Here is a 19,027-nt window from a genome sequence, read left to right as displayed (position 1 = left end):
TCTCATAGAGATGAACGTACTTTGGTGCGAAAAGTGCAAATCAATCCCAGAACAACAGCAAAGGACCTTGTGAAAATGCTGGAGGAAACAGGTACAAAAGTATCTATATCCACAGTAAAACGAGTCCTATATCGACATAACCTGAAAGGCCGCTCAGCAAGGAGAAGCCACTGCTCCAAAACCGCCATAAAAAAGCCAGACTACGGTTTGCAACTGCACATGGGGACAAAGATCGTACTTTTTGGAGAAATGTCCTCTGGTCTGATGAAACAAAAATAGAACTGTTTGGCCATAATGACCATCGTAATGTTTGGAGAAAATAGGGGGTACTTGCAAGCCGAAGAACACTATCCCAACCGTGAAGCACGGGGGTGGCAGCATCATGCTGTGGGGGTGCTTTGCTGCAGGAGGGACTGGTGCACTTCACAAAATAGATGGCATCATGAGGAAGGAAAATTATGTGGATATATTGAAGCAACATCTCAAGACAGTCAGGAAGTTAAAGCTTGGTCGCAAATGGGTCTTCCAAATGGACAATGACCCCAAGCATACTTCCAAAGTTGTGGCAAAACGGCTTAAGGACAACAAAGTCAAGGTACTGGAGTGGCCATCACAAAGCACTGACCTCAATCCTATAGAAAATGTGTGGGCAGAACTGAAAAAGCGTGTGCGAGCAAGGAGGCCTACAAACCTGACTCAGTTACACCAGCTCTGTCAGGAGGAATGGGCCAAAATTAACCTAACTTATTGTGGGAAGCTTGTGGAAGGCTACCCAAAACGTTTGACCCAAGTTAAACAATTTAGAGGCAATGCTACCAAATACTAATTGAGTGTATGTAAACTTCTGACCCACTGGGAATGTGATGAAAGAAATAAAAGCTGAAATAAATAATTCTCTCTACTATTATTCTGACATTTCACATTCTTAAAATAAAGTGGTGATCCTAACTGACCTAAGACAGGGAATTTTTACTAGGATTAAATGTCAGGAATTGTGAAAAACTGAGTTTAAATGTATTTGGCTAAGGTGTATGTAAACTTCCGACTTCAACTGTATACAGTTCTTTATAGAAGCAGGAGAGTCTTTGATTGATTAATTTGTGTTATGATAATAATTCCCCTGTTTCAGATTCAATAGTTGCTATATCAGCTAATTGATCATTACTACATAGCTTGTTGGCCAGCAAACGACTGGGACGATGACCATGAAAGTACAGATGTAAATTCTTAATTTGATCACTCTTTTGTTGCTGAGAATTTTCCTGCACAGCAGGAAATGCAAACTTATAGTGTATTTTAGTTTTTTAAAGGCTTCTAAAGTTTGTAATTTCCACTTAGAAATTTCAGACTTGATTTGCCCTAACAAAACATTCATCAACTCCTAAAAAAATGTCCATCAATTATAATCCACATAATAATTCACATTTCCTGTTGCTGCAGGATTATTTTCCTGCTGTAGCAAACTGGCTGAAATTACGATCCTACATCTGTAATGGTTGAGACGAACTTGATGGATGGCAAATTCTGCTCTCTGTCTTATCAATAAATTAAGTTCTGTCTTGACTTTGGAAAGAGTAATAGTTACCTGGTCTGAAAAAAAGTGTTTGTTGAGAACGCTCTGACGCAGTTAACGACATTTCCAATGGTGATATATTATTTAATTGTCAACCCAGATGCAAATGCAGTTGCATATTTTTTTATAAAACGTTTTGTGGCATCCCATAGAATCCGGGGGTCATCTACAGAATTTTTATTGATCACAGAATATAGGATTGTGTAGTAATGAAACGTTGAAATGCCATCTTGTGGCTCTTCTAGGAGATTCTGAAATTTGTAGTTGCCAATAGTAGGCATGGTGATCAGACAAGCTCATACTGTATGTCAAATTTCTATTTCCATAATTAAAGAAAATAGAGGTGGAGATAATAGTATAAAATGGATTTGTGAGAATGTTTTATGCCTTTTTGAGTAGAAAGTGTACCCTTTTGCTTTAGGACAGGGTTCTTCAATTCCGGTCCTGGAGGGCCGAAACACCTCTGTTTTTCATCCTCTCCTTCTAATCAGGGGCTAATTCAGACCTGGGACACCAGGTGAGTGCAATTAACTACCAGGTAGAAATAAAAAACAGAAGTGTTTCGGCCCTCCAGGACCGGAATTGAAGAACCCTGCTTTAGGATAATGTGTTCACCTGGCATCAATTAGGTTATAATCAGAGAGTATATGTTGGAGAGCCTTGGTTGCGTGTGGATTGTAGTTGGTCTTATTAGATTTGTCCTGCATGTCCACAATGGCATTCATAGTGCTCTATACTATGTACAAAAAAAGAGAGAAGAGAGTATGTGCAAGTGAAGTCTATATTCTAAATGATATATTCTAAATCAGATTGGACACCCCGCAAGGGTGTCCAATCTGGCCCGCAGGTGGTCTGAGTAAAACATGTGATTATTATTATTTGTATTACATTTTTTGTCTTATTTTTTGTGTGTAGTAAAACAAACTCAATATACTTTTAAATGACTAAAACCAAATCCAAACAGTGTAGAAATGATAATGGTTTCTTGACTGTGTCCAGCTCGCTAATAATAACCTAAATTAAAGCTAGACAGTCAGGCAGTATGGATAGTATGGATAGAGGACTATGTTTTGTGCAAATTCTGTCGGCGAGGAAATATAATACATTTTCAGTGCGGCCCTCCGGAGCTCCATCTTAGACCGAATGCAGCCCCCGGGCGAAATTTGTTTGACACCCCTGTTCTAGATACTCTAAACAAGAATAGATCATGGCCAGTAGGTCAAGTCCTCCCTGGAAGATACATTCAATAGTGTAAATGGTGGGGGACAGCAATCAACAGCAAGAAACAACTAAAGCAATTGTGTAGTAGCCCATATGGGACTGGCCATCTCTCTTTAGCAGTGGGCAAAAAAATTGTAGGGGAATAGCTACCAAGTTATATTGCCATATATAGCCCATGTATCAATTTAATGCTCTATAGCCCCACAAGGAAGCCCCAGTCCGTCTGACACCTCAATATATTGTCCATTGTTCATTAATTGGAGTGGTGTGATCACTGTTTTAATGTCCTGGACCGTAGGCAATATAATAATAACCAAATCCAATGCTCAGCAAAAATAGTAATAATATTCCTTGTACCCAATTCGGGATGGGTGTCCTCGTCATTGTCTTATTCTGAGGGCAGCATCATAGCCGTATGCTAGGCTGTGTGATCGTGTATGGATAGCATACCTGAATATTGAGCCAGTCATGATGGGTTTCCATCTGTCGACTTGTCCCCTTGTGTGTTGGGTTTGATGTGATTCTCATAGAAGTCTTGAGCCTCCTTGGCAGTGGAAAACATGTGTGTTGTGTTCTGGAAGATCAAGATTAGTTTTGCCGGGTGGATGAAGCCGCATCTAGTTTTATCTTGCATAGATTTAGCTTGCGTAGCTTGGAACTCACCTCGTTGTAGGTCGCCCTCTGTTTTAGCAGTTCGGCAGGTCAGTGAATCTTTGACTCTCCTCTCCTCTCCCTCTCCCTCCCTCTCAAGCAGACATTTTGGCCTGGTCCCAGAGGGAATATGGCCTGGGTGTTTAAAAGGGTTTATTTGTGGAGATGTGTGCTGTTTGTTGCTGTTTGCAGCACTCTGTGTGGTAATAAGTGAGGAAGAAGAGGCAATAGGAGGAAGGGGAAGAAGAGGAGGAAGAAAAGGCAGGAGGAGAGGAGGAGGAGGGCCCTGCAGTGTGTTATGAGTAAGGAAGAGGAGGTATAGGAGGAGGGATGCTCTGTAGTGTGTTATGAATGAGGAAGAGGAAGAATAGGAGGAGGAAGACCTTGTAATGATCAACCCTGTTTGTTATTCCTACAGGGCCGGAATCTGTCCCTGGCATTCCAGGCTGCAGAGAGCATCGGCATCAAACCCTCCCTGGTGAGTTGAACTGAACCACCAGAGACCAGACAATGCACCAAAGAAGCATGGACGCTTTCATCTGGTTTATTACTAAACAAATGACCTGATTTGATTAACTACAGAATTAATAGCATGCTTTGATTTGGTCATCTACAGAAGCAACATTTGATTAGATCATTTAATTGTATTGCGTGATAGAGTGATCAGCGTTCAATACCGTAGTGCCCTCCAAGCTCGTCAGCAAGCTCGGGACTCTGGGACTGAACTCCTCCCTCTGCAACTGGATCCTGGACTTCCTGATGGGCAGACCCCAGGTGGTGAGGGTAAGCAACAACACCTCCGCCACGCTGACCCTCAACACAGGGGTGTGTGTTTAGCCCCCTCGCATACTCCCTGTTCACCCAAAACTGCACGGCCACGCACGACTCCAACAACATCATCAAGTTTGCTGACGACAGTGGTAGGCCTGATCACCGACAGCGATGAGACAGCCTACAGGGAGGAGGTCAGAGACCTGGCAGTGTGGTGCCAGGACAACAATCTCTCCCTCAATGTTAGCAAGACCAAGGAGGAAACAGTGGGGGGAGAATGACCCCATCCACATCAATGGGGCTGTAGTGGAGAGGGTGTCCAGATAACATGGTTGCAACGGCGCCTCTTCTCCCTCAGGAGACTGAAGAGATTTGGCATGGGCCCTCAGATCCTCAAGAAGTTTTACAGCTGCACCATCGAGAGCATCTTGACTGGCTGCATCACTGCCTGGTATGGCAACTGCACCATCCTCGACCGCAAGGCTCTACAGAGGGTGGTGCGGATGGTCCATGTATTTGTATTTTGTATTTATTATGGATCCCCATTAACTCTTCCTGGGGTCCAGCAAAATGAAGGCAGTTCATACAATTTTAAAAACATTACAATACATTCACAGATTTCACAACACACTGTATGCCCTCAGGCCCCTACTCCACCACTACCACATATCTACAGTACAAAATCCATGTGTACGTGTGTGTATAGTGCATATGTTATCGTGTGTGTGTGTGCATGTGTCTGTGCCTATGTTTGTGTTGCTTCACAGACCCCGCTGTTCCATAAGGTGTTTTTTTATCTGTTTTTTAAATCTAATTTTACTACTTGCATCAGTTACTTGATGTGGAATAGAGTTCCATGTAGTCATGGCTCTATGTAGTACTGTGCACCTCCCATAGTCTGTTCTGGACTTGGGGACTGTGAAGAGACCTCTGGTGGCATGTCTTGTGGGGTATGCATGGGTGTCCGAGCTGTGTGCCAGTAGTTCAAACAGACAGCTCGGTGCATTCAACATGTCAATACCTCTCATAAATACAAGTAGTGATGAAGTCAATCTCTCCTCCACTTTGAGTTGGAGAGATTGACATGCATATTATTAATATTAGATCTCTGTGTACATCCCTGTTCTGAGCCAATTGCAATTTTCCTAAGTCCTTTTTTGTGGCACCTGACCACACGACTGAACAGTAGTCCAGGTGTGACAAAACTAGGGCCTGTAGGAACTGCCTTGTTGATAGTGCTGTTAAGAAGGTAGAGCAGCGCTTTTTTATGGACATACTTCTCCCCATCAAATCAAATCAAATCAAATTGTATTGGTCACATGCGCCGAATACAACAGGTGCAGACATTACAGTGAAATGCTTACTTACAGCCCTTAACCAACAGTGCATTTATTTTAAATAAAAAAAGAAAGAATAAAACAACAACAAAAAAAGTGTTGAGAAAAAAAGAGCAGAAGTAAAATAAAGTGACAGTAGGGAGGCTATATATACAGGGGGGTACCGTTGCAGAGTCAATGTGCGGGGGCACCGGCTAGTTGAGGTAGTTGAGGTAATATGTACATGTGGGTAGAGTTAAAGTGACTATGCATAAATACTTAACAGAGTAGCAGCAGCGTAAAAAGGATGGGGTGGGGGGGCAGTGCAAATAGTCCGGGTAGCCATGATTAGCTGTTCAGGAGTCTTATGGCTTGGGGGTAGAAGCTGTTGAGAAGTCTTTTGGACCTAGACTTGGCACTCCGGTACCGCTTGCCGTGCGGTAGCAGAGAGAACAGTCTATGACTAGGGTGGCTGGAGTCTTTGACAATTTTGAGGGCCTTCCTCTGACACCGCCTGGTATAGAGGTCCTGGATGGCAGGAAGCTTTGCCCCAGTGATGTACTGGGCCGTACGCAGGCCAAGCAGTTGCCATACCAGGCGGTGATGCAACCAGTTAGGATGCTCTCGATGGTGCAGCTGTAGAATTTTTTGAGGATCTGAGGACCCATGCCAAATCTTTTTAGTCTCCTGAGGGGGAATAGGCTTTGTCGTGCCCTCTTCACGACTGTCTTGGTGTGTTTGGACCATGATAGTTCGTTGGTGATGTGGACACCAAGGAACTTGAAGCTCTCAACCTGTTCCATTACAGCCCCGTCAATGAGAATGGGGGCGTGCTCAGTCCTCTTTTTTTTCCTGTAGTCCACAATCATCTCCTTTGTCTTGGTCACGTTGAGGGAGAGGTTGTTGTCCTGGCACCACACGGCCAGATCTCTGACCTCCTCCCTATAGGCTGTCTCATCGTTGTCGGTGATCAGGCCTACCACTGTTGTGTCGTCGGCAAACTTAATGATGGTGTTGGAGTCGTGCCTGGCCATGCAGTCATGGGTGAACAGAGAGTACAGGAGGGGACTGAGCACGCACCCCTGAGGGGCCCCCGTGTTGAGGATCAGTGTGGCAGATGTGTTGTTACCTACCCTTACCACCTGGGGGCGGCCCGTCAGGAAGTCCAGGATCCAGTTGCAGAGGGAGGTGTTTAGTCCCAGGATCCTTAGCTTAGTGATGAGCTTAGAGGGCACTATGGTGTTGAATGCTGAGCTGTAGTCAATGAATAGCATTCTCACGTAGGTGTTCCTCTTGTCCAGGTGGGAAAGGGCAGTGTGGAGTGCGATAGAGATTGCATCATCTGTGGATCTGTTGGGGCGGTATGCAAATTGGAGTGGGTCTAGGGTTTCTGGGATAATGCTGTTGATGTGAGCCATGACCAGTCTTTCAAAGCACTTCATGGCTACAGACGTCAGTGCTACGGGTCGGTAGTCATTTAGGCAGGTTATCTTAGAGTCCTTGGGCACGGGGACTATGGTGGTCTGCTTGAAACATGTTGGTATTACAGACTCATGATGTCAGTGAAGACACTTGCCAGTTGGTCAGCACATGCTCGGAGTACACGTCCTGGTAATCCGTCTGGCCCTGCGGCCTTGTGAATGTTGACCTGCTTAAAAGTCTTACTCACATCGGCTACGGAGAGCGTGATCACATAGTCATCCGGAACAGCTGGTGCTCTCATGCATGCTTCAGTGTTGCTTGCCTCGAAGCGAGCATAGAAGTGGTTTAGCTCGTCTGGTAGGCTTGTGTCACTGGGCAGCTCGCGGCTGTGCTTCCCTTTGTAGTCTGTAATAGTTTTCAAGCCCTGCCACATCCGACGAGCGTCAGAGCCAGTGTAGTATGATTCAATCTTAGACCTGTATTGACTCTTTGCCTGTTTGATGGTTCGTCGGAGGTCATAGCGGGATTTCTTATAAGCGTCCGGGTTAGAGTCCCGTTCCTTGAAAGCGGCAGCTCTACCCTTTAGCTCAGTGCGGATGTTTCCTGTAATCCATGGCTTCTGGTTGGGGTATGTACGTACGGTCACTGTGGGGACGACATCATCGATGCACTTATTGATGAAGCCAGTGACTGATGTGGTGTACTCCTCAATGCTGTCTGAAGAATCCCGGAACATGTTCCAGTCTGTGCTAGCAAAACAGTCCTGTAGCTTAGCATCTGCGTCATCTGACCACTTTTTTATTAACCGAGTCACTGGTGCTTCCTGCTTTAGTTTTTGCTTATAAGCAGGAATCAGGAGGATAGAGTTATGGTCAGATTTGCCAAATGGAGGGCGAGGGAGAGCTTTGTATGCGTCTCTGTGTGTGGAGTAAAGGTGGTCTAGAGTTTTTTTCCCTCTGGTTGCACATTTAACATGCTGGTAGAAATTAGGTAGAACGGATTTAAGTTTCCCTGCATTAAAGTCCCCGGCCACTAGGAGCGCTGCATCTGGATGAGCGTTTTCCTGTTGATTAATGGCCTTGTACAACTCATTCAGTGCAATCTTAATGCCAGCATTGGTTTGTGGTGGTAAATAGACAGCTATGAAAAATATAGATGAAAACTCTCTTGGTAAATAGTGTGGTCTACAGCTTATCATAAGATACTCTACCTCAGGCGAGCAAAACCTCGAGACTTCCTTAGTATTTGATTTTGTGCACCAGCTGTTGTTTACAAATATACACAGACCGCCTCCCCTTGTCTTACCGGAGTCAGCCGTTCTGTCCTGCCGATGTAGCGTATAGCCTGCTAGCTGAATGTTATCATTGTTGTCGTTCAGCCACGACTCCGTGAAACATAAGATATTACAGTTTTTAATGTCCCGTTGGTAGGATAACCGTAATCTTAAATTGTCCATTTTATTTTCAAAAGATTGAACATTGGCTAATAGGATTGATGGAAGAGGCAGTTTACTCGCTCGCCGTCGGATCCTTACAAGGCACCCCGATCTGCGTCCGCGATATCTCCGTCTCTTCCTCACGCGAATGACGGGGATTTGGGCCTTGTCGGGTGTCTGTATGATATCCTTCGCGGCCGCCTCGTTGAAGAAAAAATCTTCGTCCAATACGAGGTGAGTAATCGCTGTCCTGATATCCAGAAGCTCTTTTTGGTTATAAGAGACGATGGCAGAAACATTATGTACAAAATAAATTACAAATAACGCGGAAAAACACACATAATAGTACAATTGGTTATAGAGGGCTGTAAAACTGCAGCCATCTTCTCCGGCGCTGTTCTTAGCTACTGTTGTATCAATATGTTTTGACCATGACAGTTTACAATCCAGGGTTACTCCAAGCAGTTTAGTTACCATGTACATCACTGGGCCCGAGCTCCCAGCCATCCAGGAGATTTATACCAGGCGGTGTCTGAGGAAGGCCCGGAAAATTGCCAAAGACTTCAGCCATCCCAGCCATGGACTGTTCTCAGGCTCCAAGACAGCTTCTATCCCTAAGCAATAAGACTGTTAAACAGCTAACCAATGGCTTCCCACCCTCACCAACAGACTATCTGCACTAACTGTACCTGCACTGGCATTGCGCATGGTGATCTTAGGCTTGTGTGTGGCTGCTCAGGCATGGAAACCCATTTCATGAAGCTCCCAACAAACAGTTATTGTGCTGACGTTGCTTCCAGAGGCAGTTTGGAACTCGGTAGTGAGTGTTGCAACCGAGGACAGACGATTTTTACGCGCTACGCGCTTCAGCACTCGGCGGTCCCGTTCTGTGAGCTTGTGTGGCCTACCACTTCGCGGCCGAGCCGTTGCTGCTCCTAGACGTTTCCACTTCACAATAACAGCACTTACAGTTGACCAGGGCAGCTCTAACAGGAAATAAATTTGACGAACTGGCTCGTTGGAAAGGTGGCATCCTATGACGGTGCCACGTTGAAAGTCACCAGTAAGGCAATTCTACTGCCAATGTTTGTCTATGGAGATTGCATGGCTGTGTGCTTGATTTTATACACCTGTCAGCAACGGGTGTGGCTGAAATCCACTAATTTGAAGGGGTGTCCACATACTTTTGTATATATAGTGTATGTAGCCTACACGCAACCTCTCGACACAGTTTATAACAATAATAATAATATGCCATTTAGCAGACGCTTTTATCCAAAGCGACTTACAGTCATGCGTGCATACATTTTTTTTGTGTATGGGTTTACTGAAGGCAATCTCCATCTCACGTTCATCTCAAATCTCCAAACTAGCTTTGTGCCAATGGCAGAGGCTCAACATATAAACTGCAGCTAGGACTACTCACTGTTAACAAAATGTCTGGTACATTGTGTCCACAAACGCGCTCAAGGAAATATATATTTTCTTCCATGATGTTACAATAACAAAAGCGAGTGCACAGGCTTCACTAGATTCGCAGGGATATGATGTACCGGGGCGCTATCTGCGCTACTGGTGCTGAGTCTCCGCTACTTGGCCTATTTGCTTATCTGTTTGTTAAGCGGAGAATCGGATATGTTCCCTGTGACAAAGTCACCACAATAAGCGGGTTATCATAAAGTAAAAACAGCCACTACCTTCCGAAATTCCCCTGATAGCCAGGTGCAAGGTGAGAGAAAATGACCAACAAGCTCAGTCAAAGATAAGCTAAAATAAATGTAATTTTCACTAGGCTGTAGGCCAATAACCTCATAATATTTTAGGCCTACATTTAAACTAATTTACATCAACAAAATAGTGTTGGAACTTTGAGTTGATTAAATTGTGACAAATACAACAAGAAATTGTTAGATTCCTGTCCATATTTCTTCATTTACAGTGATATAATCAAGTCAGATTTTTTGCGCTGGTATTATATGCTTTTAAATAGAATTTCCTGTTTGAACAGGAATATCGGGATATTACCAGTATGGCTGCAATTTTGTCGGCAAGGAAGATTTGTTGATTTTCTAGAAAATATTAAACCCTACTACACACCATCACAAATGTTTTACATTTTAGTCATTTAGCAGACGCTCTTATCCAGAGCGACTTACATGAGCAATTAAGGTTAAGTGCCTTGCTTAAGGGCACATCGCCAGATTTTTCACCTAGTCGGCTCAGGGATTAGAACCAGCGATCTTTCGGTTACTGGCACAACGCTCTTACCCACTAAGCAACCTGCCGCCCACACACACACACACACACACACATTTACCTAAATCCACTGCTGCTATTATTATGTTTTTATCCTGCTGCCTGTCAGTTTTTCCCCTGCCTAAATGTACATACAGTATCAACCTCAACTACCACTGTATCCCTGTACATATGATACTGGGACTGACCTTGTAAATAGCATACATTATTGTGCGTTTTATTTCTTGTGTGTTTTTATTTTTATTTATCTGACCTAGGATTGATTCCGTGCTCTTTTAAGGATCCTATTCTGGATTTTCTATTTCTTATATTCTTGATATTGAACACTGCATTGTTGAGGAAGAGCTTGTAAGTAAGTACTGTTTACACCTGTTGTATCCTGTGTACGCGACAAATAAACATTGATTTGATTTGACATTTCTGATAGAGTTGGTTGAAATGCCTCAAGCATCTGTTCCCACGCTGTGTCTGTAAAATCTGCAATGTTTTGTTTTACTATCAACAACACTTGTTTTTTATCCATATGACATATAATCTTTTTAATATAAATGTTTTAGATGCAGATGAAATAGGAGTGTCATGCCAATGGTGCTATTCGTGCTTGATTGACATCTGCACACATGGGTGACAGGGATCCTCGCTCATGAACAAAAATTGGAGCATGAACAAACAATATTTAATGAACAAACAAATCGGAGCATGCTATTGGCCTGTTTGTGTGTGTGACATTTGTGCACATATGGGCGTCAAGGATCCTTGCTCGTCTTAGGAGCCCCACCTCCCCTCACAAACACACACCCCACCTTACCACAGCAGGTCCAACTTCTTCCAGAGACCCGTATTCAGAGCCCCTCAACCCCACCATTGATACAACAGTAGCTAACAGTAGCTCCCTCTGGAGCAGACTGTTATCACGACACGCACAAACCACCCCTGCAGCCAGAACTGCTCAAGGCATTCACCACTGTCAACACAGGCCTACGCACGCCGGCACAGAGGCACACACACACACACACAAACCAGTGCAACACCGTTTAAGAAGTCAATATAGTGGTTGTGTCCAAATACCCATACTAGCGTACTACATACATACAGTGGGGAAAAAAAGTATTTAGTCAGCCACCAATTGTGCAAGTTCTCCCACTTAAAAAGATGAGAGAGGCCTGTAATTTTCATCATAGGTACACGTCAACTATGACAGACAAATTGAGAAAAAATAATCCAGAAAATCACATTGTAGGATTTTTAATGAATTTATTTGCAAATTATGGTGGAAAATAAGTATTTGGTCACCTACAAACAAGCAAGATTTCTGGCTCTCACAGACCTGTAACTTCTTCTTTAAGAGGCTCCTCTGTCCTCCACTCGTTACCTGTATTAATGGCACCTGTTTGAACTTGTTATCAGTATAAAAGACACCTGTCCACAACCTCAAACAGTCACACTCCAAACTCCACTATGGCCAAGACCAAAGAGCTGTCAAAGGACACCAGAAACAAAATTGTAGACCTGCACCAGGCTGGGAAGACTGAATCTGCAATAGGTAAGCAGCTTGGTTTGAAGAAATCAACTGTGGGAGCAATTATTAGGAAATGGAAGACATACAAGACCACTGATAATCTCCCTCGATCTGGGGCTCCACGCAAGATCTCACCCCGTGGGGTCAAAAAGATCACAAGAACGGTGAGCAAAAATCCCAGAACCACACGGGGGGACCTAGTGAATGACCTGCAGAGAGCTGGGACCAAAGTAACAAAGCCTACCATCAGTAACACACTACGCCGCCAGGGACTCAAATCCTGCAGTGCCAGACGTGTCCCCCTGTTTAAGCCAGTACATGTCCAGGCCCGTCTGATGTTTGCTAGAGTGCATTTGGATGATCCAGAAGAGGATTGGGAGAATGTCATATGGTCAGATGAAACCAAAATAGAACTTTTTGGTAAAACCTCAACTCGTCGTGTTTGGAGGACAAAGAATGCTGAGTTGCATCCAAAGAACACCATACCTACTGTGAAGCATGGGGGTGGAAACATCATGCTTTGGGGCTGTTTTTCTGCAAAGGGACCAGGACGACTGATCCGTGTAAAGGAAAGAATGAATGGGGCCATATATCGTGAGATTTTGAGTGAAAACCTCCTTCCATCAGCAAGGGCATTGAAGATGAAACGTGGCTGGGTCTTTCAGCATGACAATGATCCCAAACACACCGCCCGGGCAATGAAGGAGTGGCTTCGTAAGAAGCATTTCAAGGTCCTGGAGTGGCCTAGGCAGTCTCCAGATCTCAACCCCATAGAAAATCTTTGGAGGGAGTTGAAAGTCCGTGTTGCCCAGCGACAGCCCCAAAACATCACTGCTCTAGAGGAGATCTGCATGGAGGAATGGGCCAAAATACCAGCAACAGTGTGTGAAAACCTTGTGAAGACTTACAGAAAACGTTTGACCTGTGTCATTGCCAACAAAGGGTATATAACAAAGTATTGAGAAACTTTTGTTATTGACCAAATACTTATTTTCCACCATAATTTGCAAATAAATTCATTACAAATCCTACAATGTGATTTTCTGGATTTTGTTTTCTCAATTTGTCTGTCATAGTTGACATGTACCTATGATGAAAATTACAGGCCTCTCTCATCTTTTTAAGTGGGAGTACTTGCACAATTGTTGGCTGACTAAATACTTTTTTTCCCCACTGTAGGCTACTCATCGTTACATACTGTAACGACCTGGTATTGTGTTCTGTGTTCGTGGGTGTGTTATTGTTCTCATGGGTGCTAGCAGGGGTTAAATATGCCAGGACAGACGGAACGGTTGGGGGGGTATAATGGGTAATCCCGCGGGGTTTTGAAATGCATAAATAGGGGTTACTGTCTCATCTCTCTCTCTTTTTATTCGGGATCCTGATCTGCTCCTATGAGTCTGCCACTTAACTTGACATTGTGTATTTGTGTACGTTCGGAATTTAGCGGCGTGGGCTGTGGCCTGAACAATAGCCCAGTTTAGGAATAAACCTGTGTTCTGCCCTGCACACCCGGTGTCCGTCTCTTTTTCCTTTATGACCCAGCCCGGGTCATTACATTGGTGTCAGAAGTGCTTTCGAACTATGGGACGGATCGAGATTAGGCGAGTTAGCTGTTTCAGTATAGGCCGTGGTTGGCTTTAGTGTGGCTCGCATCTACGGTCATGATGCTCGGGCGAGGTGGAAAATTAAGGAAGAGTCGGACAAAGTGTCCGTTGTCGGCTCGGGGGTACCCGGTCTGGAGGGTCAGGCGGCGACTGCTGTAGAAGAGCTGGAAAGCCACATGGCGGAAGTTAAATTGTCAGTCAGCAAGATGGCAGAACTGGCAGGTTTTCCTTCGCACCGCTCAACCAGAGCAGACGTCACGGCGACGGGATGTCAACGTCACCGGGTGCGAAAATGGCTGGGCCTGCTTATGTAAACAAAGATGGCAGTGCCCTATTGCCATTAGCCACGGTAGCGGCTAAACTACCAAAGTTCAATGGACAAGGTAAATGGGAAGTTGTTTTCACTCAATTCAAGTTGTTGGCTAGAGCCGGGAGGTGGTCTGACGAGACGAAAGCGTTACAGCTTGCCCTGAACCTGGCAGAGGAGGCGTCGGAATGCCTGCTAACGCTAGCCCCGGACGAGAGGGGCGACTACGGTGCGCTAGTGGAGGCATTGGGGGGCCGTTTCGGCAGCGACGCGCAGCCCAACCTGCTGCGGATTGAACTGAGTAACAGAAAGAGACTTCTGGGGGAATCGTTAGATGGCGGACCCACCATCTCTGCGGGCTGCAGTGGAGATAGCCAGGAAGAGGGAGCTGATCTGGGGTGAGGTAGTGAGAGTGGAGGTTGCCAGTCAACCAGAGGTGAGAGCAGCGGCGGCCGAGGTGCCGGGGGTCGCCAAACCAGAGTGGGTCGACAAGTTGGGCGGTTTAGTCAAGACTGCTTTGCTTGTCATTGAGAGGGGCTCCAGGCAACGTCGCAGTGTCAGCTCAACTCCCATTGTCTGCTGGGGTTGTGGCCAGCCTGACCACATTCAGCGGGAGTGTGGCAGATTCTCCCGTCACCAGGGAAACAACAGCGGGTTCTCGCGCAGGGGGCAGCGCGGGCCCACCCCCCCGCCCCCGAACCCACAGTAAGCAGAAGAGGTACCCAGCAGTGCAGGCAAGAGGGTGGGGACCTGCACCCCCAGGGTGTAGCTGCCGCCGCGTTTCCTAGTCCGGTAGTTGTGGTGGAACGTACCACCGTGGGGGACTTCTGCAATGTCATCGTCAAGGTAGAGGGGGTGGAATGTTTGGCACTGGTCGACACAGGCTCTACAGTAACCCTGGTGAGACCAGACATACTACCTGTTGGGGTGCGGGTGGAGCCGACCCTTGTCCAGCTGCGGACTGTCACTGGGGAGCTAGCCCCCATGTTAGGGAAGTGTCAGCTGTCTGTGACTGTGGGGGGGAGATCTGTGGGGTGTCCAGTGTGGGTAGCAGTGGTGCAGGACCCCTGTATACTGGGAATTGACTTTTTGAAAAACTGTGGGGCTCAGTTGGACTTAGCTTCGGACACTTTGAGGCTGTCGGGGGGGCCCACAGTGGGGATGTCGCCTCCGTCTTCCTCCAAGCTTGCCGAAACTCCACCGGTCGTCCCGGCTGCTCCCTTGGTCGTTGTGCCATCCCAGCAGCTGTCTCCGGCGGCGACGGCCTTCATGCCCCATAACGGCGCAAGCAGAGGCAGCCCAGTAGACCAAAACACACTGGCTTCTTCACCCCATCAGCCCGACGGGGGGAAGGAGGAAGCTATCGAAGCCGTCGAGGCTGTGTGGCTGACAAACTGTCAGGGCCTGGATGAGCGACAACAGAGACAGTTAAAGCAGCTGCTGTTGGAATTTAAAGATAGCTTCGCTTGGGGGGAAGATGAGGTAGGGCAAACACACCTAGTTCAGCATGAAATAGATACTGGGGACGCTCAACCCATTAAAATTCCGCCCCGTCGTATTCCCCTTGCCCGGAGGGAAGCAGCAGACACAGCTATTGTTGACATGTTGCGGGCTGATTTCATTGAGCCATCAGATAGCCCATGGTCCGCGCCGGTCGTCATGGTGCCTAAGAAAGGAGGTAAACTTAGGTTTTGTGTTGACTACAGGGGCCTAAATTCTGTCACCACTAAAGACTCTTACCCCCTACCGAGGATCGATGAGTCGCTAGACCACGTGAGAGGGTCCTCGTGGTTCTCCTCCCTTGATCTGCGCAGTGGCTACTGGCAGGTGCCCCTCTCGCCTGGGGCACGTGAAAAAACTGCCTTCTCCACGGATAGGGGCCATTGGCAGTTCAAGGTGCTGTGCTTCGGCCTCTGTAATGCTCCTGCCACCTTTGAGAGGCTCATGGACAGAGTGCTGGCTGGGGTTCCTAGAGACGAGTGTGTCGTGTACCTAGACGACATTTTGGTGCACGGCACATCGTTCGAGGGGGCACTGGGGGCACTTAGGCGAGTGTTGGAGAGGATCTCGGGGGCGGGGCTAAAATTACATCCGGGAAAGTGCCATTTCATGCAAAGGGAGGTGGCGTTCCTAGGTCATCAGCTGGGTGGTGAGGGCATCAGCACGATGCCAGACAAAGTGGAGGCTGTGAGGGGGTGGCCAGTTCCAGGGGGGAAAAAAGAGGTTAAGAGCTTCCTGGGGCTGGCATCCTACTATCGTAGGTTTGTGAAGGGGTTTGCGGGGGTAGTGGCTCCTTTAAACCACCTTCTCAAGGAGGACACTGTTTTTCAGTGGACCGAAGAGCACCAGTGGGCGTTTGAAGCCCTCAAACGTGCCCTGGTGGAGGCCCCTGTCCTGGCCTCACCAGACCCGAACCGTCCGTTCATCCTGGACACCGACGCAAGCAATGAGGGCTTGGGGGCTGTGCTGGCTCAGCGTGGTCCTGATGGGGAACACGTAGTAGCTTATTACAGCAGAACTTTTGATAAGGCTGAAAAACGCTACTGTGTAACAAGGAGAGAGCTTTTGGCTGTCGTGGCAGCAGTTCGCCATTTCAAGTACTACCTGGGGGGCCTGCCGTTTGTGGTCCAGACGGATCACTCCGCCCTGCAGTGGCTTCTCTCCTTCAAGGAGCCAGAGGATCAGATCGACCGCTGGGTGGAGGAGCTGCAACCCTATGACTTCCAGGTGGAGCACAGAGCCGGCCTTCGCCACAGCAATGCAGACAGCTTGTCCCGCCGCCCGTGTGCTGAGGACGGCTGTGGGTACTGCACCAAACAGGTGGAGCGAGAAAGAACTGTGCACGGAGGAGGGAGTCACCGCCACAGTGAGTCAGCTGGGTGTGACAGAGTGCCGGGAGCTCGAGGCTGTGGACGTCGGGGAGGGGAGGCGTCGCCAAGACGAGGACGCAGAGCTGCGTCCTGTGCTGCGGTGGGTGGAAGAGAGAAGACGACCGCCATGGGGGGAAGTAGCCCCTCTATCACCAGTCACCAAAGGACTGTGGGCTAAATTTACAGTCCTTAGAGTGGCTGAGGGTGTGCTCCAGAGGGGGTGGAAAAAGCCAGCTACTGGAGAAATTACGTGGCAGGTAGTGGTGCCCAAAAGGCTGCAGGGGAGCGTGTTACAGCAGCTTCACGGGGGATTAGGCGTGGGGCATTTTGGGGTCTCCAAAACGTTAAAGCGTGTGCGTAAAGGCTTCTATTGGGCCAGGCACAGGAGGGATGTGGAGGACTTTTGTAGGCAGTGCGATGAGTGTGCTGCTAAAAAAGGACCTCCAGGTCAGTCACACGCCCTCCTACAACAATTCCCAGTAGGGGAGCCCATGGAGAGACTGGGGGTAGACATAGTGGGGCCGTTTCCAACCACAGACAGCGGTAACAGGTGGATTCTAACTGCAATGGACTACTTCACCAAGTGGCCAGAGGCTTACGCTCTCCCAGACCAGGAGGCAGAGACAGTAGCTGATGCGTTGATAGGGGGAATAATCAGTCGGTTTGGGGTGCCACAGTCTATTCACAGCGACCAGGGGAGAAACTTCGAGTCATGGGTGTTCTCAGAGTTGTGTAGACGGTTGGGCGCGGAGAACTCCGCTTCACCCCCAGAGTGATGGGCTGGTGGAAAGATTTAACAGAACATTAGCGCAGCAGCTGAATATTACCTCAAAACACCAGAGAGATTGGGACACCCACTTACTGTTTATTCTTATGGCATGTAGGTCGGCTGTTCAAGAATCGACTGCGTGCTCCCCAGCGCTACTAATGTTAGGTTGTGAGTTGCGCACCCCAGCCGAACTGACGTTTGGCCACCCTCCTGATAACGATGACAGGGTTTTGCCAGGCCCGAACTATGTTTGTCATCTGCAGAACCGGTTAGAAGCGGCTCACACCTTCGCAAGAGAGCAACTCGAGAACGCAGGGGTGCGCCAAAAGTGCCACTATGACTCGCGCGCTAGGGGGAGGCACTTTGGAGCGGGAGAATGCGTGTGGCTTCACAACCCCACTCGCAAGAAAGGGCGGTGCCCAAAGCTGGACAGTGCCTGGGTGGGGCCATGCCTGGTGATAGAGAGAGTGGGGGAAGTGACGTACCGTGTGGAGGTTCCCCCACGGAGCAGGAAGGTGGTGGTCCACCGGGATCGATTGGCGCCCTACGGAGGGAGGAAAACGGTAGGGAATGGGAGTGAGGACTCTGCTGTGAGCCCATGGGAACAGTCTAACAAGGAGACTCTAGCGCAACCTGAGCCTGGGGAGGGGGCTGCCTCTTCGGAGGGCGCTGGAAATGACATTGGGGCAGATGAGTGTTCTGGAAGTCCACCGGTGAAAGTTACGGGGAGGCCCAAGAGACCAATGCGACCTCCGGGTTGTTTTAAGGATTTTTTTTTGTAACCCTAGGGGCTAGGGTTTAGAAAGGGGGGGGGGGCTATGTATTGTGTTCTGTGTTCGTGGGTGTGTTATTGTTCTCAAGGGTGCTAGCAGGGGTTAAATATGCCAGGACAGACGGAAAGGTTGGGGGGTATGATGGGTAATCCCGCGGGGTTTTGAAATGCATAAATAGGGGTTACTGTCTCATCTCTCTCTCTTTCTATTCGGGATCCTGATCTGCTCCTATGAGTCTGCCACTTAACTTGACATTGTGTATTTGTGTACTTTCGGAATTTAGCGGCGTGGGCTGTGGCCTGAACAATAGCCCAGATTAGGAATAAACCTGTGTTCTGCCCTGCACACCCGGTGTCCGTCTCTTTTTCCTAATACTATTTAGCACATACCGTTTAGTAAAAAAGTATGCAGTATGCCATGGCCGCAATGCAGTAGCTGAGTAGAATCTACTGACTGGCTGAGTAGGTAGGGCGGGGCCGAGTGCGGGTGGATTTCTCCAAATTCTACAGATATGCATCGCATTAACCAGCCTGATAA

General features: G+C 47.5%; 1 protein-coding gene across 2 annotated transcripts in view; it reads left to right on the top strand.

Annotated features, from left to right (window-relative positions):
* Nucleotides 1-19,027, top strand: part of LOC311136549 (cytospin-B-like) — a 117,400-nt gene that overhangs the window by 87,774 nt on the left and 10,599 nt on the right. For both annotated transcript variants that reach the window (XM_084170721.1, XM_084170722.1), the window contains exon 12: nucleotides 3,864-3,923. In XM_084170721.1, the coding sequence (XP_084026847.1) occupies nucleotides 3,864-3,923 (60 nt within the window). The remainder of the gene's footprint in view (nucleotides 1-3,863; nucleotides 3,924-19,027) is intronic.

This window comes from Coregonus lavaretus (assembly GCF_964263955.1).
Source record: "Coregonus lavaretus genome assembly, chromosome: 10".
Classification (NCBI taxonomy): Eukaryota; Metazoa; Chordata; class Actinopteri; order Salmoniformes; family Salmonidae; genus Coregonus; species Coregonus lavaretus.
The sequence above is the reverse complement of the archived record's forward strand: the minus strand, read 5'-3'. Positions and strand labels throughout refer to the sequence as shown.